We start from the raw sequence: 17030 nt of genomic DNA, 5'->3' as shown, positions 1-17030 counted from the left end.
AAGAATGAAATTCTATCTTCTGCCTCAAAGTGGTTGCAGCTAGATGACATGTTGAGAGAAATAAGCCAAAACAAAGAGACAAACACTGCTTCTTCTACTTTGAGAGATGGTAAAACCTTTTCGAAAAAAAATCAATCAGCTGGGCCTAGCACATTAGCCTAGTGGTTAAAACCCTCGCCTTGCACATTCCAGGATCCTATACAAATGCTGGTTCATGTCCCAGCTGCTCCACTTCCTGACCAGCTCCCTGCTTATGGCCTGGGAAAGCATTAGAGGATAGCCTAAAGTCTTAGGACCCTGCACCCGCATGAGAGACCAGGAAGAAGCTCCCACTTCCTGGCTTCTGGCTTCATATTAGCTCAGTTCCAGCCACTGCAGTCTCTCAGAGAGTGAACCAGTGGACGGAAGATCTTTGTCTCTTCTCTCTGTAAACCTACATTTCCAATAAAACTAAATAAGTATTTTAAAAAAATTAGTTAACTAAAACAGAAGCAATGACTGTATGTAATAGTATTACTATCAATATCATTTTGTCTTTGAGTTTTATTATTGTCGTCAAACTGTTCATGATATGTTGCTATACTACTAATGATCTTTGGGCATTTTAAAGTAATGAATTAACTATTTTTTTATTTAATTATTTGGTTATAGCCCTTGCTTATATTCCTACTGTTCTATGTCCTTTATTTTTTATTTAAGTCTTTAATTAATACAGAATTAACCTTCTGCTTATAGTAGCAATTAAAATGTATCTAGAAGATAAGATGAAATATGCTAAAATTAATGTACTACCACAGATTAAAAGTAAAAATAATAAATCTTGGCAAATGTGTGAGGAATCAAGTGTGCTCAGGTATTGCTGGTTGAGAGTAAATTGACAAATTTTAGGGGTATCAGTTTGGCAGTATCTACCAAAATTATAAAAAAGGTTGGAGTCAATAATGCAGCAATTCCTCTTTTTAAAAATCTGTAAAAGTCACATGCAGTAGGCCCAGCGCCATGCCCTAGCGGCTAAAAGTCCTCGCCTTGAACACACCAGGATCCCATATGGGCACTTGTTCTAATCCCAGCAGCTCCACTTCCCATCCAGCTCCCTGCTTGTGGCCTGGGAAAGGAGCCGAGGACAGCCCAAGGACTTGGGACCCTGCACCCACATGGGAGACCTGGAAGAAGATCTGGGCTCATGGCTTCAGATTGGCGCAGTACTGGCCATTGTGGTCACTTGGGGAGTGAATCATCCGATGGAGATATTTCTCTCTGTCTCTCCTTCTCTCTGTACATATCTGACTTTGCAATAAAGATAAATAAAACTTTTTTTAAAAGGTCACATGCAGTAAAATAAGCACAGTCTTTTTTTATTATAAATAACCTTGAAAATGAATTATTTTTTCAGCAGTGAGGATATAGTTACATAACTTTCACACAAGTCACAAGTTACAAATATGAAGTTGTTTTGTGTGTGTTAATACAAAAATCTTAAGCATTTTGCCAGATAAACAAGGACAAAACATTAGGCATGTATGAATTGTCTGAGGGAGGAAGGGAGGGAGGAAAGTTGGAAGGAAGGAAGGAAGGAAGGAAGGAAGGAAGGAAGGAAGGAAGGAAGGAAGGAATAGGGAGTGGGTGTTGATTATTACCTAAGTAAAATGAAACTAGAAAATAAAAGTTTTCAAAGTATTCACACTGAGCACTGACAATGCATGACAATGTGGGGAAGAAGTGAAGAATTGTGCATTTTGGTGCCTTGCATGAATTGGCATATCAGAAAGGAAAAGGAAAGCAGGCTACATAATCCATAATATTTTCCTTGTGGATAGAAAAGCAAGGAAGAGCATGTAGCTATCTTTTGTTAACGCAGCGAGAAGGAAAGAAAGAAGTTTATGTTGAGAAGACAAAATGAATTTTAGTGATTATCTAGGAAAGCAAAGATATAAAATAAAAGAAGGCTTTTCATAGTATTCATCCTGAACACTGACAAATACTTTAAAATGTGAGGAAGAAAAGACAAATTACATATTTGCTTATCATGCATTTTGGTATCTCTAGGAAGCTAAGGAAATCAATGTAAGTGCTGGAATAGAGAATCTCAAGGTTTGGTATAGGAGCCTTTAGTGTTGTACCATTCCTTATTTTTTTATTGATTACATTGCACTATGTGACACAGTTTTACAGGCACTGGGATTCCCCCCCTCCCCTCCCCAAAAATCCGCTCCCCCCCCCCCCATGGTGGATTTTTCCATCTTGTTGCATTACCACAGGTCAAATTCAGTTGAGATTATTTCCTTGCAAGCATCTACAAAGCTTAGAGTCCAGCATCTTATTGTCCAGATAAGTTCAACAGTTTCATGGGGAGACCATCTCTGGTCTGAAGGTAGAGCCAACAGAGTATCATCCCAATCAATTGAAAGCCCCAACATTACATCAGTAACAATTTATAATGTAATCGAATTAGTTGACATGGTATTGTGTAACCAGCATGTTAAAAGAGAGAGAGAGAGAGAAAAAAAAAAAAAGAGTGCAAGTTCTGAACCACATCCTATGACTTCTACATTGACATTACAATTATTTGTTTATATACAACTGGCTTCCATACACCTTAAAATGGCTATAGATTACTATTCAGCTGTCTCATGTCTATTTTAATTTTAGTATTTAGTAGTTCATAGCGTTGAAGCATGATTTTGCAGAACATGGCTGTTTTTTTGGGTAGTCTAACTCCATAACTGTAACAAGACATATGTCAACAGTTTAGGTGAACAGTTTTAGGAGGGGTGTGCAGAGAAATCTTCAATACCCTAGTGAGGAATAACTAATCTTCGTTTCCCACCCAGTGAGTTATAAGTGCATCCCCACTGCCCATTTCCTGTTTCTAAGCTTCCCTTGCTGTTCTCCATCTATTCTAGGTTTTCTTTTGTTTGTTTATTTGTTTATTTGTTAGTTTGTGTTGAGGGGTTTCTGGATCAATCCTGATGGTCATTATGAAAGAGAGTGGAGACCCAAAGTCAGGATCAGGCAAGAACCAGAGAAAGCTCCTCTCCCTAGTCCGGAAGGAGGTTTACTGTTTTGATTCTGCAGACCACTCAGTGCTCCTGGTTGTGGTTCCGATGACCTTAGATCCTGCAAGGCAGGTTATGGGCTTCTTCCATCCCATGTGGGAGTTTTAAATTTTATTTCTGTCTTTTCATTTAATTGTTTGATGTTGTAAATGTAAGTGGGGATAACCAGATAATGGAAGCTCTTTGTTCAGAAGTCTAAAAGAGTATTGGCTGAGGATTACCATGAATTATTTCCAACAAGAAATCTTTCATCCTTGATTTGTTCATCTGTTTAGAACATTCTCTTTTTTATTTGCTTGAGACACTACTTTCCTTATCATTTGTCGGAGCCATTTGATGATGGTATGCTTTGGGGTAGTTTCATTCAAGTTTTGAGTGCTCGGGATTCATTGTGCCTCTTGGATCTATGAGTTAGTATATTTTCCAACAAATTAGAAAATGTATCATTTTGTCCGACTTCTTTTTTTTTTTTTTTTTACAAATTCAAGTTTAAACCGAAACTCTTTTTAAAGATTTAGTTTTTATTATTTTTTCATTGGAAAGGCGGATACACAGAGAGGAGAGACAGAGAGGAAGATCTTCCGTCCGATGATTCACTCCCCAAGTGAGCGCAACAGGCTGATACTATGCCAATCCGAAGCCAGGAGCCTCTGCCGGGTCTCCCACGCGGGTGCAGGGTCCCAAAGCTTTGGGCCGTCCTCGACTGCTTTCCCAGGCCACAGGCAGGGAGCTGGAAGGGAAGCGGGGCTGACTGGGATTAGAACCGGCGCCCATATGGGATCCCGGGCGTGCAAGGTGAGGACCTTTAACCACTTGCGCCACCGCGGTGGGCCCTAAACTGAAACTCTTAAACCATGTGAATTTGGACGGTATCTCACCACCATTGTGTTTTTAAGCTTTCTATATTTCACTCTGGGATTCTTTCATTATTGCAACCTGAGTTTCCTATTTTTGCTTCTCAGTAATGTCTAATCTGCTTGTAATTCCAAAATTATTTTTTCTTCTCACACATTGCAGTCTTATCCTCTGGATATTCGATTTGGATTTAAAAGTATCTTCCATGTATTAATTTTTAATATGAAAAGATACATACATTTATTGCTGTAATATGATCATCTACTAATTCTTAGATCTGTTGTCATTTTGAGATCAGTTTAAATGTATAGAATATTTGACCCCTGTAGAGTTCTTTTTTCGTCTGTGTATGCTTGTCATCTTTTTAATGGGATGCAACATATTATACAATTTATCTTGTTGGGTGCTAGATAGTTTTGTATTCCGTAAACATTCAATATTGTTTTGGAGTTCAGTCACTTAGAAATTGTCTGATCTTGGTGCAGTAGCCTGGTGAATGAAGTCCTTACATTGCATGTGCCAGGTTCATATACAGGCTCTGTTTCATGTCCCAGCTGTTCCACTTCTCAACCAGCTCCCTGCTTATGGTCTGGGAAAGCAGTTGAAGACAGTCCAAAGCCTTCGCGTCCTGCTCCTATGTGGGAGATCGGAAGATGCTCCTGCCTCCTGGCTTTGGATCAGCTCAACTCTGGCAATTGTGGATATTTGCGGAGTGAACCAGCAGGTGGAAGTTCTTTCTTTCTGTCTCTCGCTCTCTCTGTAAATATACCTTCCTGATAAAAATAAATAATCTTTAAAAGTTGCTTATAGTGACGAGAGAGTTTGTTCCACTGCTATTTATTTCCCACCTCTGAGGCAACAGGACCTATCTACTGCTCTGCCAAACAGAAGATTTTCCATCGTCGCTGGGGAATTTGCGCACTACGACCAGTCCTTCATGAGAACTAGGCATTATTCACTCTGACCCTTCGGTTTGATTGTTTCCCTAACTCCTAGGAGTCATTGCACAGGAAGGCAGAGAACGGTTCTCATCTACATTCTCAAAGGAACGCTCTGCAGATACATAAGTTCTTGTTTTACTTTTTCTTTTCTTTTCTCTTTTTCTTCTTCCATGAAGTTTTCCCCTTTCTGGTTTACTGACCTACATATAGTTACCTTGGCTTTAAATATCCCCAGCTCCATTTCTTCATGCAAGCAGTGTTTTTTGTTCATGCTGAGCTCTACCTTTTAGATATGATTGCTGAAAAAAACACATTCAAGGAGGTGAGCTGAGATAGTAACTGGGTTGATGCCATTTTATTTTCAATGCTCAGAAGGCTCCTTCATCACTCAATGTCAAGTGCCTTAAAAATCACTGTTACATATTTACTCCTTTTAGTTTTACCTTATTTTAGAGTGAAGGAAAAGTAAAATTAAGACACTACCAGTATGCCTTAAATCATTATTCTCATAGACAACCCTGGAGTTGGGCATTGTCATCTCTGCCTTACAAATGAGCAAAGTGGAAGATCCATTCAGAAATTTGATTCATTCAAGTTTACAGAACTTGACACAGCTAATAGCTTAAAGCATGGTTTTCAAAGGTCTGAAACGTAGCATTTATCACAAACTGCCTCTAGAGAAGTGAGAAAGCAACCAAGTGTATATTTAACACTGACAGATTCTGTATAATCAGATTTTAACCCATGTAAAGTGGTTTAGAAAGTCTATCTGGAAGATTAAGGAATGGTTTGTAAGAGTGCTTAAATTTACAAATAGTAGCAGTCTTAGGACTTAAGAAGGTCCATACTGTTGGAGTTTCCATTTCATCTACTACAAGGATAACAACCATACATTAAGCCCCCTAACTCTTAAGGAACCTGATCCATCTCTGACTGGCTCCATGTCTTAGAAAATTTGCTTCATATTACAAGTAGACATTATCAAAATAATAAAAATAAACCTATTTCTTTGTGATTTCTACTGAATGCAGCACATAAAACTAAAAAATGCCAGAACTAACTCCCTGTAACACTCAGTAGCCATGTACATGCACACCCCTCCCCCAGCAGGGTTACAGAATGTTGAGTTTCAGGCACAGATTTTCCATTACATTTTCTGTAATACTCAATTTTTTTGAAATCCTAGATGTAATCAAATCTTCCTAAATCGTCCAAAAATCACATTTAGTGACAAGCTGTAATGCGGTCAAGAATAAGATACCCAAACCAATATTACATGTAACTGAAGAATAGTCCATATTTGTTACCAATTTCCTACTAAAACTCATAATAGGTATTAAAGAGTAAGAGTATACTGAGCACCACAAAATTTACCATGATCAACCAAATCAAACAGCAACTGTTTAGGTTTTATTAAATTTAATATAACACTTTAAGATGGGACGATTATATTCCTTAGGCATACGAAGTACTTATCTTTTGTTTGGACAACACAAGATGAAAACAATGGGACTTGATCATATCATGTTTACCAGGAGCCTAGAGCTTTTTTTTTTTATGCCCAGGAAGTTCAACTGCACAATCACACAATCATCCTGCCTGCGTGAGATTCTAGGCTGTTCTATCTCAGCCATACAAAACAAAGTATCCCTGCCAGCTGTGGAAACTAAGCTGTGAAGGGCTGGTACAGTGACTCAACAGGATAACCCTTGGTATTACATTGTTATCCCACATTGGCACAGGTTTGTATCTGACTGCTTCACTTGAGATCTGCGTTCCTGCTGATGGCCTGGGAAAGCAGCAGAGGATAACTCAAGTCCTTGGGTCTTTGCATGCTTGTGGGAGACATGGAGGAAGCTTCTTCCTGACTCCCAGCTTCTGATAGACTAACTCTGGCCATTGCAGCCATTAAGGGAATGAATCAGTGGATAGAAGATCTTTCTCTCTGTTTCTCTTTTTCTGTAAATCTTCCTTTCAAATTCAAAACAGGTATATATTTAAAGGTTTCTGATTCAGATGACTCATTTGTAGAAGAAAAATAGTAGCAAAAACTCACAAGTTTGTTAAGAGTTAAGTGTGTTTCCAGGAAACACAATATTGACAAGGGCATAACAAGCATTTAGCCAATGTTAATTAACATAATTTCATGATTAGAATAATGCATTTAAATAAATTACAGTTGCTAAGATTTTACTGTTATCTGGAGTGTCCTAGTTAGACTATAGTACCAGAATGGAGTTATTCTTATATTCCCAGTCATCAAAGAGAATAAGAAATTGAAATACATCTTTTTCTTATAAAGCAACTGCTTGGCATTGTCTCAATTCTGTCAATACAAAACTTGTGCTGCAGACAAGCAATAAAGGTCAAACACTCATGACATAAATGATCAAAACAAGCCAAAGACTACAGGAAAAAACTTTGAGTCACTCATGAAGTAAGCATCTGCATGCAATCTTTCATACTGGAACAAAATAGTAAACTGTATGAGTAGAGTTGTTAGAATAGAAATATTCACAATTCCTAAAAGGATTTTACTTAATGTGAATGATGCTGACATTTGTGGAAGTCAGATTTCTGGCTCATACCAATCACTAAGTACATATCGGTTTCTATGAACTATTTGCATCCTTCTACCATACTCACAATGAAAGAAGAGTGGGTAGAAACATGGTTTTCATCATCTTTTTCACAAAACTAATGCTGCATTTCTGCAGTAGAACTGAGATGTGGGGAACCTAAAGACCACAACCATAAGACACAAGCAGAATTACAGGAAAAATAGGCTGGCAACTGACCAAAAATCAAGAATGAAGGGTATGCATATATCAGATATCTAAAACAAACACAAATATCTCCTGACAAACAATGAGAAGCTTTTAACACATGTTAGAAACTCAGTTACCAAAAGCTCCCCCAAAAAGCTTGATCAATATCTTGGATTCTGACAACATCATTTGGGTGCAAAAGCACAAGAATGCATTGCGCTGGCATCACGTGTGTGTACAAATAGGGGACATGAAGTGAAGTTCATAAAAGTATCAGGTCAGCCCTTTAAAAGAACCATTTACAAAGTACTATAAAACTCTCCACTTCAGCCTCACTTATATCTAAAGTGCTATAAATCTCCATTTCAGTTTGGGCTTACGCATCACTCAAAGGATGGTCTCTTGCTTCATTTATCTGCATCTCATTTGACTAGATTTAAAAAAAAAATTAAAAGACAATCTGAATGATGCTTGTGTGTACATTATACCATCTTAATTAAATGTTGGTTTATCCTAAGGCATTAGTGCAAACCTTTTTCATCTCCCTCTCTTCACCATTGTTCATATAAAAATTTGTTGAACTGGGAATATTTCTGAGGCTGCTATTTGAAGAAACCACATTGTTTCACACTTCTATGGATCATTTCTCTTGTGCTTTTTTTTAAAAGAACAAGTGACATATTTTAAATCCTTGACTGAAAAGTATTTAGTCAATACATTTCTTGTAAACATTTAAAATTAGAACAGCGTGAGATTCATGACTTTTTCAAATTTGGTTTTTGCCATACTTCCTCTAAAAGGACTTACCAAACTAAAAGTATCCCACCTCTAATCAGTAAAGCCACAGTTATTTTATTAGTTATGTTATCTAAAATGAAAACAAAGCACTGATAGCTGCAAAAAATGTGCAATTTTACTTCTTCCACACATAAAAATAGATAAATATAACACAACACTACAATCTAACATTATTGGTCATACTGTCATGACCAGAATATTCATCCCCCCAAAACACACACAAAAAAGTGTCTATTTCCTTCATTAATCCAATATGTAATTATTGGTGTCAAGCACTTCTTATTTAGTAAACCCAAATTACCTTAAAACATGAAATATGTACGCATTTTACGTATGTATATATTCATTGATTTTCCACACTATCTGTGATTGGGTGTGATTCATTTCAAGACATATGATGGTACCAATTGTCCTTGATTTTAAACCATTACTGTAAGCCCTTGGTGCTTTTAAACAGCTCAATAGCTCCCTCTAGCACCTTTTTGAAGACTGCATACAAGGTCATCTGTAATTAAAGGTAGGGGTTACAGTGAGGCTTTGTAGCTTGGCTAAGCATCAGATATACAGTCATCAAAATACTTTATGGATCCAAACCCAAGAATGTCTCTTGCCAAAAACTGGTGGTGAAACACCAAGATGACAGATAACCCATTCAGAGTGTTAAATGACAGGAAGCAACAATCAAATATGGTTTTACAAATAACCTCAAGACTTATAAATAACTTTCCAGAGAAAAGAAGGCAAAAGAAATCTGCCACAAACTTTAGGCTTTGAGCACGGATATTTTGTTCACTCTCATAAGCCATACTTTTTGTGATGGATGTGATATTATTTTTCACATCCAAAATGAAAGGCATGGTGAAAACCAAAAACGACTTTAAAATAGTAGGTGTCCAAATTATTTATGCAATGGGCACAGGGAACAGAGCATAAGCATATCATTCTACAGTCAAGTGTCTCTTATAAATAGGTAGAACGATTGGTTTGAATTCTGAGACACACTCCCACCATCAAATAATACTCAGTTAAAACTCAGAGGCCGAACTTATCCCAATTTATTTTCCGACTCCTGACGTGCCACTTTTATTTGCTATATATTTTCTAAAATAACGTTAAGCCATTTCTTTTTAACATTAAATTTTTGAAATTTACTATCTTGGTCTACATTGGATTTTTAAATTACATATCATCTATCTGTCTGCTGCTACTTTGCTACTCATCAGAAAGTTAGGATTATTTCCCAAATAAAGGACCCTTTGTTACCACAGATGACAGTGTATTAGCTGTAAGTCATACAGATTGTATTTTCTCATGATACTCAGGCCAGGAGGCAGGGGAACTGAGCTATCAGAATGATAAAGGTGCCCCAAATTTGTAAGAAAAATATTGTATGTCTTTTATCACCAGCAATATTACAAGGGCTTAGGAATTATCTGCTGCCAAATTTTAAGTTTAGTGGCAACAATTTAGTGATGACGATAGCAGATAGGAAGCAGGAGATCCACATCCTAGCACCTAGGTTCAGTGCCCAGCTCCAGGTCCTGATTCCGGTTTTCTGTTATTGCAGACCGCAGGAGGCAGTAGTGATTCCCACCATTCAGATGGAACGTTTGAGCTGAGTCTCCGCTTCCAGCTCCAAAGCCAGGCACACACATTTTGGAAATTTAGGAGTAAACCAGGGAATGGAAAAGTGTGCATTTCCTTTCATTCCTTCTTCTCTCTCAAATAAAACTCCATTTTTTTCATATTTCAATTCATAAATGGCCTCAGCAGGGTTGATTCAATCCTCATTTTTTCTAAGGCATTGAAAAAAAATTACTTTCCCAAGTTCAAAGTTATGCTGGTGCAAGCACCAGATTTGAAGTTCACAATCTTTGACTTCTCCCCTAGTGCTCCATTACACCATATTTCCATTCCTAATATTGCACCTACATTTTGTCAATATGGAGAACACCATTTTTAGTATCCCTTGTGATCTCTTCCTTATAATTCATAAAGGGCTTTTATGTTCCAAATATAGATTACAACACAGAAATGGTCTAAATTATATATTGACTCATTCTTACTATGGAAATGAGGCCCTTGAACCTTAATGCAATAAAATAAATGTGTGTTGATGGATAAAGTCTATTTAATTTTATGGTATTAGAAAAAAAGAACAGATTTCAGCAAACCCAATGCTGTTAAAGAAGGTGTGAGTCTAACATGACATTCTATGATAGTAACAGATGACAAGACAAAATGTGAAAAATCACATTTCTGAACTAAACTGTCTAAGAAAAACCCACAGGAAGAAAATGTACTGGATGCTAATTTGGTTGATTTTTAGTACACAGCATTTTTAAATGAAGAAATATTTCAAATAAGGTCTTCCTGGACTAAATGGTATTCTTAGCCTGATGGATTTTCTGGTAATTAGACACTATCACGACAATTACTTCTGCATCAACATTGATTATTCTCTTTGGTTCGTGTACATGCGCTCACCATGGCCAACCACCGTAAGGTGATTCAGCCAAGTGTGGCCCTTGAAAAGCCTACGTAACGCTGTGTGGGCACTCGGCTTTCAAAACCAGGAGCTAAATAAATCCTTTTCCTTCTAAAGCTAGCCTCTTCTCAATAGAAATGAAAAACTGACTATACATAAATTTATACATACATACATATACGTATATACAGTTTATTTTCATATCATGATAAATTTATGCACTTAAATATTAAAACAACTCTATGAGGCAAGCAAGTACTCTGAATGTCCCCATTTTACCAATATGAAAAATGAAGGTAACAGAGAATAACTTATACTCTATGATAAACAAGAAAAAAAGAAAGGAGTGAAACACTGGTAATTGAATTAAAAGATGCATGTTCATTATCACTATATACCTCCACAATTAAAAAAATAACCTGATGAATACCAGTACCTGTACAGATATTTAAAACAAAAATTGGTGGAAAGGAACATGACAAATAGTGATTCAGGTTAAAGTGTGCATGCTAAAGATCAGAGATGCCTGATGCACTATCAAGGAATGGAATAAACTGATTCCTTGATTTTAAAGTTTGATGCTTTTATAGGGATTTTACGTTCTCAAATTATAAAATTGTACATTCTCAAAATTGGTGAATTGTTCATTCACCAATCTGAATAGGCATACTGAATAAGACAATTCAATGTGTGAATAAATATGTTGATGTATTGAGCATTTAAATCATTCATCCAGATTGAAAGCAGCACCACATTAAGCAATTGTATTAAAATTTTGTTATGATAGTAATAATAAAGAGCATGAGTAGGGAAATGGAGAAACTAAATCCAGGTTAAAAAGTTGCCATTTAAACCCATCTTTACCCTTCCGTGTAGGGGAAAGAAGGTAAAAAGCAAAACCCAGCTGTTCAGGGGGGTGGCCTGCACTGTTGTTGCCTAGGGATTTCTATGGGAGTAGCATGAATGAGTACACCTTGCTGTGCGCTCACTGTGAAGGTCATGGAGAACCTAGATCTGAGGAACACCTCCCTAGGTGATGCTGGACATAGAAAGGCACAGTCGGTACAGAACCAGCAGCAGCAGAAGAGGAATCTTGGGACTAGCAAGGCTTCTGGACTCCTTGTCACCATTTCTGGCTGTGACCCATGCTAGCATATTAGAGGAGATTTGCTAAGATCACAAATCTTGGAGAAGATTCCAAACTTCCATGAATGAATCACATAAGCCTTATTGACCGATCATAAACTGCTTCAGTGGAAAACTAGATGTAGTCTATAACGGCCCTAGCTCAAGGAGGCATTGTGTCACCATGCTTATATGACCTAATCAGCTAACCCATCTTGATTTTTCATGCAAAGAGAGAATAAGAGGTAAAAAGTGACATAATAAATTTTAAACCTGTAAAATAATTTTTATATATGGAATGTCTAGTGACAAATGTATTTATAGTACAAAGCTGCCCAAGGTTAACTCTGACATTTTACGTATGCTCGGACATGACCCCCAAGTTGAATTTACTTAAATCAGTGAAATAAATGTACTACAAGAAAAAAAATGCAGGAATAACTGTACCTCCAAGTCATAATACTTATCATAAAATATGCTTTTGAAATGTAGAATCTCCTGTTTAATTATAAACAAAATTAATTTCACTTCATCAAGGTTTTTTGTGTGTATATTAGCCAAGAGGTAATTGTGTTCTCACATTTTGACATATGTATTGTTGAGGACTGTGCACACTTTGTTTTTCCCACTGGAAATGTGTGCTACTACTGCATGGTTACTAAATATTGGTTGTTTCATTTAACATCTGACAATGACTAAAATTGGAGAGTAATTATTATACAATACATATATTTATAATGGACCCTGAAAAGAAAAAAAATACTTTTCAAAGAGTAAATATTAAAATAGAATCTTTGTTAATCATGTAGATTCCTCTGATCAATGAATCATTCTGATCCAGAACGCTTCCCAATGAAACCAGTTTTTGACTTTTAGTTAATAGTCACAGCAGAAGTCCCATGTACCACGCTAGTTACTTCACTCTAAGAATCATTCCCAAAACCAGAATCCTGCGATATACCAAAAAAAAACTTTATTTAAACGAGTGTATCCTGAAGACATAACTTTAAAAACTATTCTATTTGAAACAGAAATAGAAAAAACAAATTGAACCTCTTCTATAATAGTACTTTGGTAGTTTCTAAGCCTTTTTTAACTGAAGAGATGCTCTATTCACTTCTTACATAATAGGAAAAAGTAAAGAATAATAAAATGTAATCTTTCTCTGAAAGTGGCTTTTATCAGTTTAATAAAAAGCATTTCTCATTCTGATCATTTACATTTCTAAATGCTGTTACACCTAATGACCAGACAGGAAAGAGTTAACAAACACCTGTACATAACCATTCCTCCAGTGGAGAAAATACAGGGTTTTAAACCTCAAATCATAAAGATAAAAAGCATGAGGCTTCCACAGATCACTAAATTTAGTGATGAATAAAGCATTATAATCTTTATTGTCAGTCCAAAGCATCTCTTTGAAGCTTTGTTCCAAGTATAATAACTTGTTGGGTTTACTGTGGGAGAGAGGAGTAAAAAAAATCCTATGACCTTCATGCATGATTGATACCATTACTTTTAAGAATTGTCTTTGAGAATCAATCAAATGAGGAATTCCTGGTGTGTATATTGTGCAACCAAGAATGAAACACAAACTATAGGTGGATCTTCTATAGAGGAAATAATGGGTTACTGTTCCCAAGTTTTCTTCGAACAAGAAACATCTAATAGTAGTGACTCAAGCAGGAATTAGTATCAGAAGACATGCTGTCATCCTATGTTCTGTATAGCATGCTGAGCGTCCTAGGACTCCCTCATGCAATTACAGGAGGAGGGGGCTTATTATTGCACATAAAGAGGCCCATAAACCCAATCAAATGCTCAACAGCTTAAAAAACTACTGTCATACTAATTATGACACATAAGAAAAATGCCGCTTTTCTGAAGCAACATTTGTAAGGACTCAGTTAGCTCATGGGTGTTCATCAGACTTAAATTTTTGCAATAAATATGGATGGAACAATCTACATATTGTAAAAACAGAAAAGTGACTCTTTTTCTATGAACCACTTATTACCAAATGTCCCAAGAAAGGGATCACAGTGATCCAAAATTGAGTCATTGTCCTTTAAAAAGTACAACTTTTCTTGTATAGAAATATCTTAGTAAGTAATTCTAATATTAAAAAATGCAATCTATTTTATGTTTTGCCTCAGGAAAGACACCCAGCAATCATCAAAATGCTGATGCTTACCCCAATTTGAAAACAAATATGACTTTCCCCTCTCCCCTCAAAAAAACAAACAATCAAGGTTCTCCCTTTCTCCTCCTAACGTACAGGGTAGAACCTGAGATTTGATATTTAAGTACTTCCCCCGTGCTCAGTCCCATCACCCCCACCATCACTACTCAGCAATAGGACCTTCTGTCTATAACATTATAGAAATAACAGTTTGCCTCTTTCCTTCCTCCAGCCTATGAATTCATTTTACCTCTTACTTTTAGCATTAAATTATCTTGAGTTAAATGTTAGGTACAAAAATCCATTTGTGGTATGCAATTTCCAAAGCTCTAATTTGTAATCAAAGAATAAGTCAAGACTTTGCCTTCCCAGCTCTCTTTCTATGCCAAAAGACAAAGTTTCACTTTCCAAAGGGTTAAATAACTTAGGTTTTCCTATGGCACGGGCGTCATACAGCCATGCTTAATCTTTGCAAACTTCTTTAACTGTTTTTTGCAAACGGTCCTTCCATTTTCAAATACTTCCAATGTCAAACACTGTGTGTCTTAACTAACCGTCAGTCATTACAGGGAGTCCTGAGGAAGGTTTGTATAAACAGAGTTGCATTCAGAAAAAAAGGCTTCACACATGGTATTGATTAGGTACACATTGCATAGAAGTCAGTTCCACAAAGCATGCTCAAACACAGCGCAACAGGTCCTGCTATTGTGTAAACGCACACTCCCAACACCATGACAGCTTTAGTATATCAACAAGGTAAGGGGGGAGGGATGCACATTCTTCCTTAGGCAGATAATCATAATACCTTTGAGCTGTCAAAGGGATCAGACCCAACCGAACTGAGCCCATATTGCCTAGACTTCCCCATTGCCTTTCTATCCTAATGCATATGGGATAAACTTGTGCTTCCAGCTCAGGTATGCTCCCACTCCCGCTGACTGATGGCACATGCCCGCTTTCAGCGCTGAGCTGGTGACAGAGGAGTACTTTGGCAGAGGTCTGACAAGTCCTTATCCTCAAGTTCCCTTTTGCTGCGAGTCGTCTGTTTCCACAGTTATCAAAGTAAAGCCAGTGCCAGTCCAAAACCTCGCCGTCTGGCCCCGAGAGTGTGAAATCAAATTAAAAACACACCTCAGAACTATCACATTGGGTCACGTTTATTTGCAATTGGCGGGGGAGGGGCTGAGAAAGACTCTTCAGAGATGGATTTCACGTCCTCACTGTATCCAGATCTAGTTTCAACGTATTAAGTTATGTCGAAAATGAGAAAGAGACTGTCTACCAGAGTGTTTTATCTCAAAGTAATGTTATTAAACATATCAAGTATTCCCACACTCCCCTCCCGATTCTTTGATTTTTTTTTTTTAACCTCCTTTGTTAGACACCAACCACGGGGAGAAAGATTTCAGAAACAACACCAAGGCAGCACATGATGCCAAAGCAATTAAGCCTGTCTCCCTCGAGCCTTTTCTCCTTCAAAAACTGAGACTGCTGCTGAAACCGAACGTTTGCTAGATGGACGACTTAGCCGGTCGCCAGGGTGAGAAGGCATGGGTCGGCTGCAATTGTGTCTGAGCGCGCAGCATCGTGCTTTGTGCTGCTGGGGATAACGGATCCTCCGCCTCACGCGCATCCATCACCTAAGACACAGGGAAACTCAGCAAGGGTTTTGGCGGCTGCAAAGCAAACAATGTGCTCAGCGCCCCCAGGGCTGTGAGCCACAAGAACCCGAAGAGTGAACGCAAGGTTTCAAGCAGCAACCCAGGCAGGGAGAGAGGAAGAAAGCCCTGGTTCTCTTACCTCCACATTGAAATACTGCTCCGCTCCGCAGACTGTAGCACATAAAATCCAAAGCAAGGTTTGCAAAAAAAACACCCCCGAATGATGCACGAAATCCAACCGTCTTCCAATGCTGAATGTGAGTAAGATCATAGTGAACTGTGCTTCAGTAGATGGACCAGCTCTCCTTCGTTTTCTCCCTCTTTTCCTTTAAAAAAAAAAAAATAATAAAAAGTCCTCCGGGTGGGTAAGGAGCTTGCAGGTTCACCTACAGCCTGGCACGGGGGAGGAGACCAGGTCCCCGTGCTCGGCAGCCCTGGGAAAACAGCGGTGGAGGCAGGGTCAGCAGCAGCAGCAGCAGCAGCCGGCGTTCACCATCCTCGGGGGTCTGTCGCCTGGAACGTGGAACCCAAGTTCACAGGCAGGTCGGACTCCAAGCACCGAGTTGCAGCCGCAGCCGCCTCCAACCCGTGCGTCCTCCTCCTCCGTCTCCACCGCCTACTCCTCCTCAGCCGCCGCCGCCGCCCCCAGTTTCTGCGGGAAGGGCCTCCGCCGCTCCTCGCTTTCTCCTCAGCTTCTCCTTCCCTCCTCTCCTTGCTCGCCTCCGGAATGATCATCCGTAATCTACATAACTCCTCCTTCCCGGGGTCTGCCTGGCTCTTGGGGCCCTGGGCACGCGCGCGCGCGCACACACACAGACACAGCCCGAGACACATACACACGCGCGTGCGCGCGCGCGCGCACACACACACCAACACACACGCACCCGCGTTTCTTAAAGGAGACCTCCGGTAAAGGCTCTCCAGCTACTGTATGGCATACTGGAGGTATCTAGCCAGCGAAGAGAGCCTGTTTTGAGACAAGCTCCTTTAACAGCATCACCCACATAGCTTTCCCGAAGCTGGCATCCAGGAACCTGGGCGGTTCCATCCTGTCATCTAGCCCCCCAACACCGCGCCTCCATTCCAGCGCGCGCGCGCGCACACACACACAGACACACACTCACTGTGCTTCTAGAAATCAGGACGCCCCTCCCCA

General features: G+C 38.7%; 1 protein-coding gene across 1 annotated transcript in view; it reads right to left on the bottom strand.

Annotated features, from left to right (window-relative positions):
* MMP16 (matrix metallopeptidase 16) overlaps window positions 1–16430 on the bottom strand; it is a 265162-nt gene extending 248732 nt beyond the window's left edge. The window contains exon 1 of the mRNA XM_040995311.1: window positions 16014–16430. Within this exon, the coding sequence (XP_040851245.1) occupies window positions 16014–16145 (132 nt within the window). The 5' untranslated portion in view covers window positions 16146–16430. The remainder of the gene's footprint in view (window positions 1–16013) is intronic.
* Between the last annotated feature and the right edge of the window lie 600 nt (window positions 16431–17030).

The sequence above is a fragment of the Ochotona curzoniae genome, unplaced genomic scaffold (genome assembly GCF_017591425.1).
Source record: "Ochotona curzoniae isolate NIBS_2020 unplaced genomic scaffold, NIBS_Ocur_1.0 contig_1071, whole genome shotgun sequence".
NCBI classification, from domain to species: Eukaryota; Metazoa; Chordata; class Mammalia; order Lagomorpha; family Ochotonidae; genus Ochotona; species Ochotona curzoniae.
Note: the sequence above shows the minus strand (reverse complement) of the source record. Positions and strands in the feature narration are given on the sequence as shown.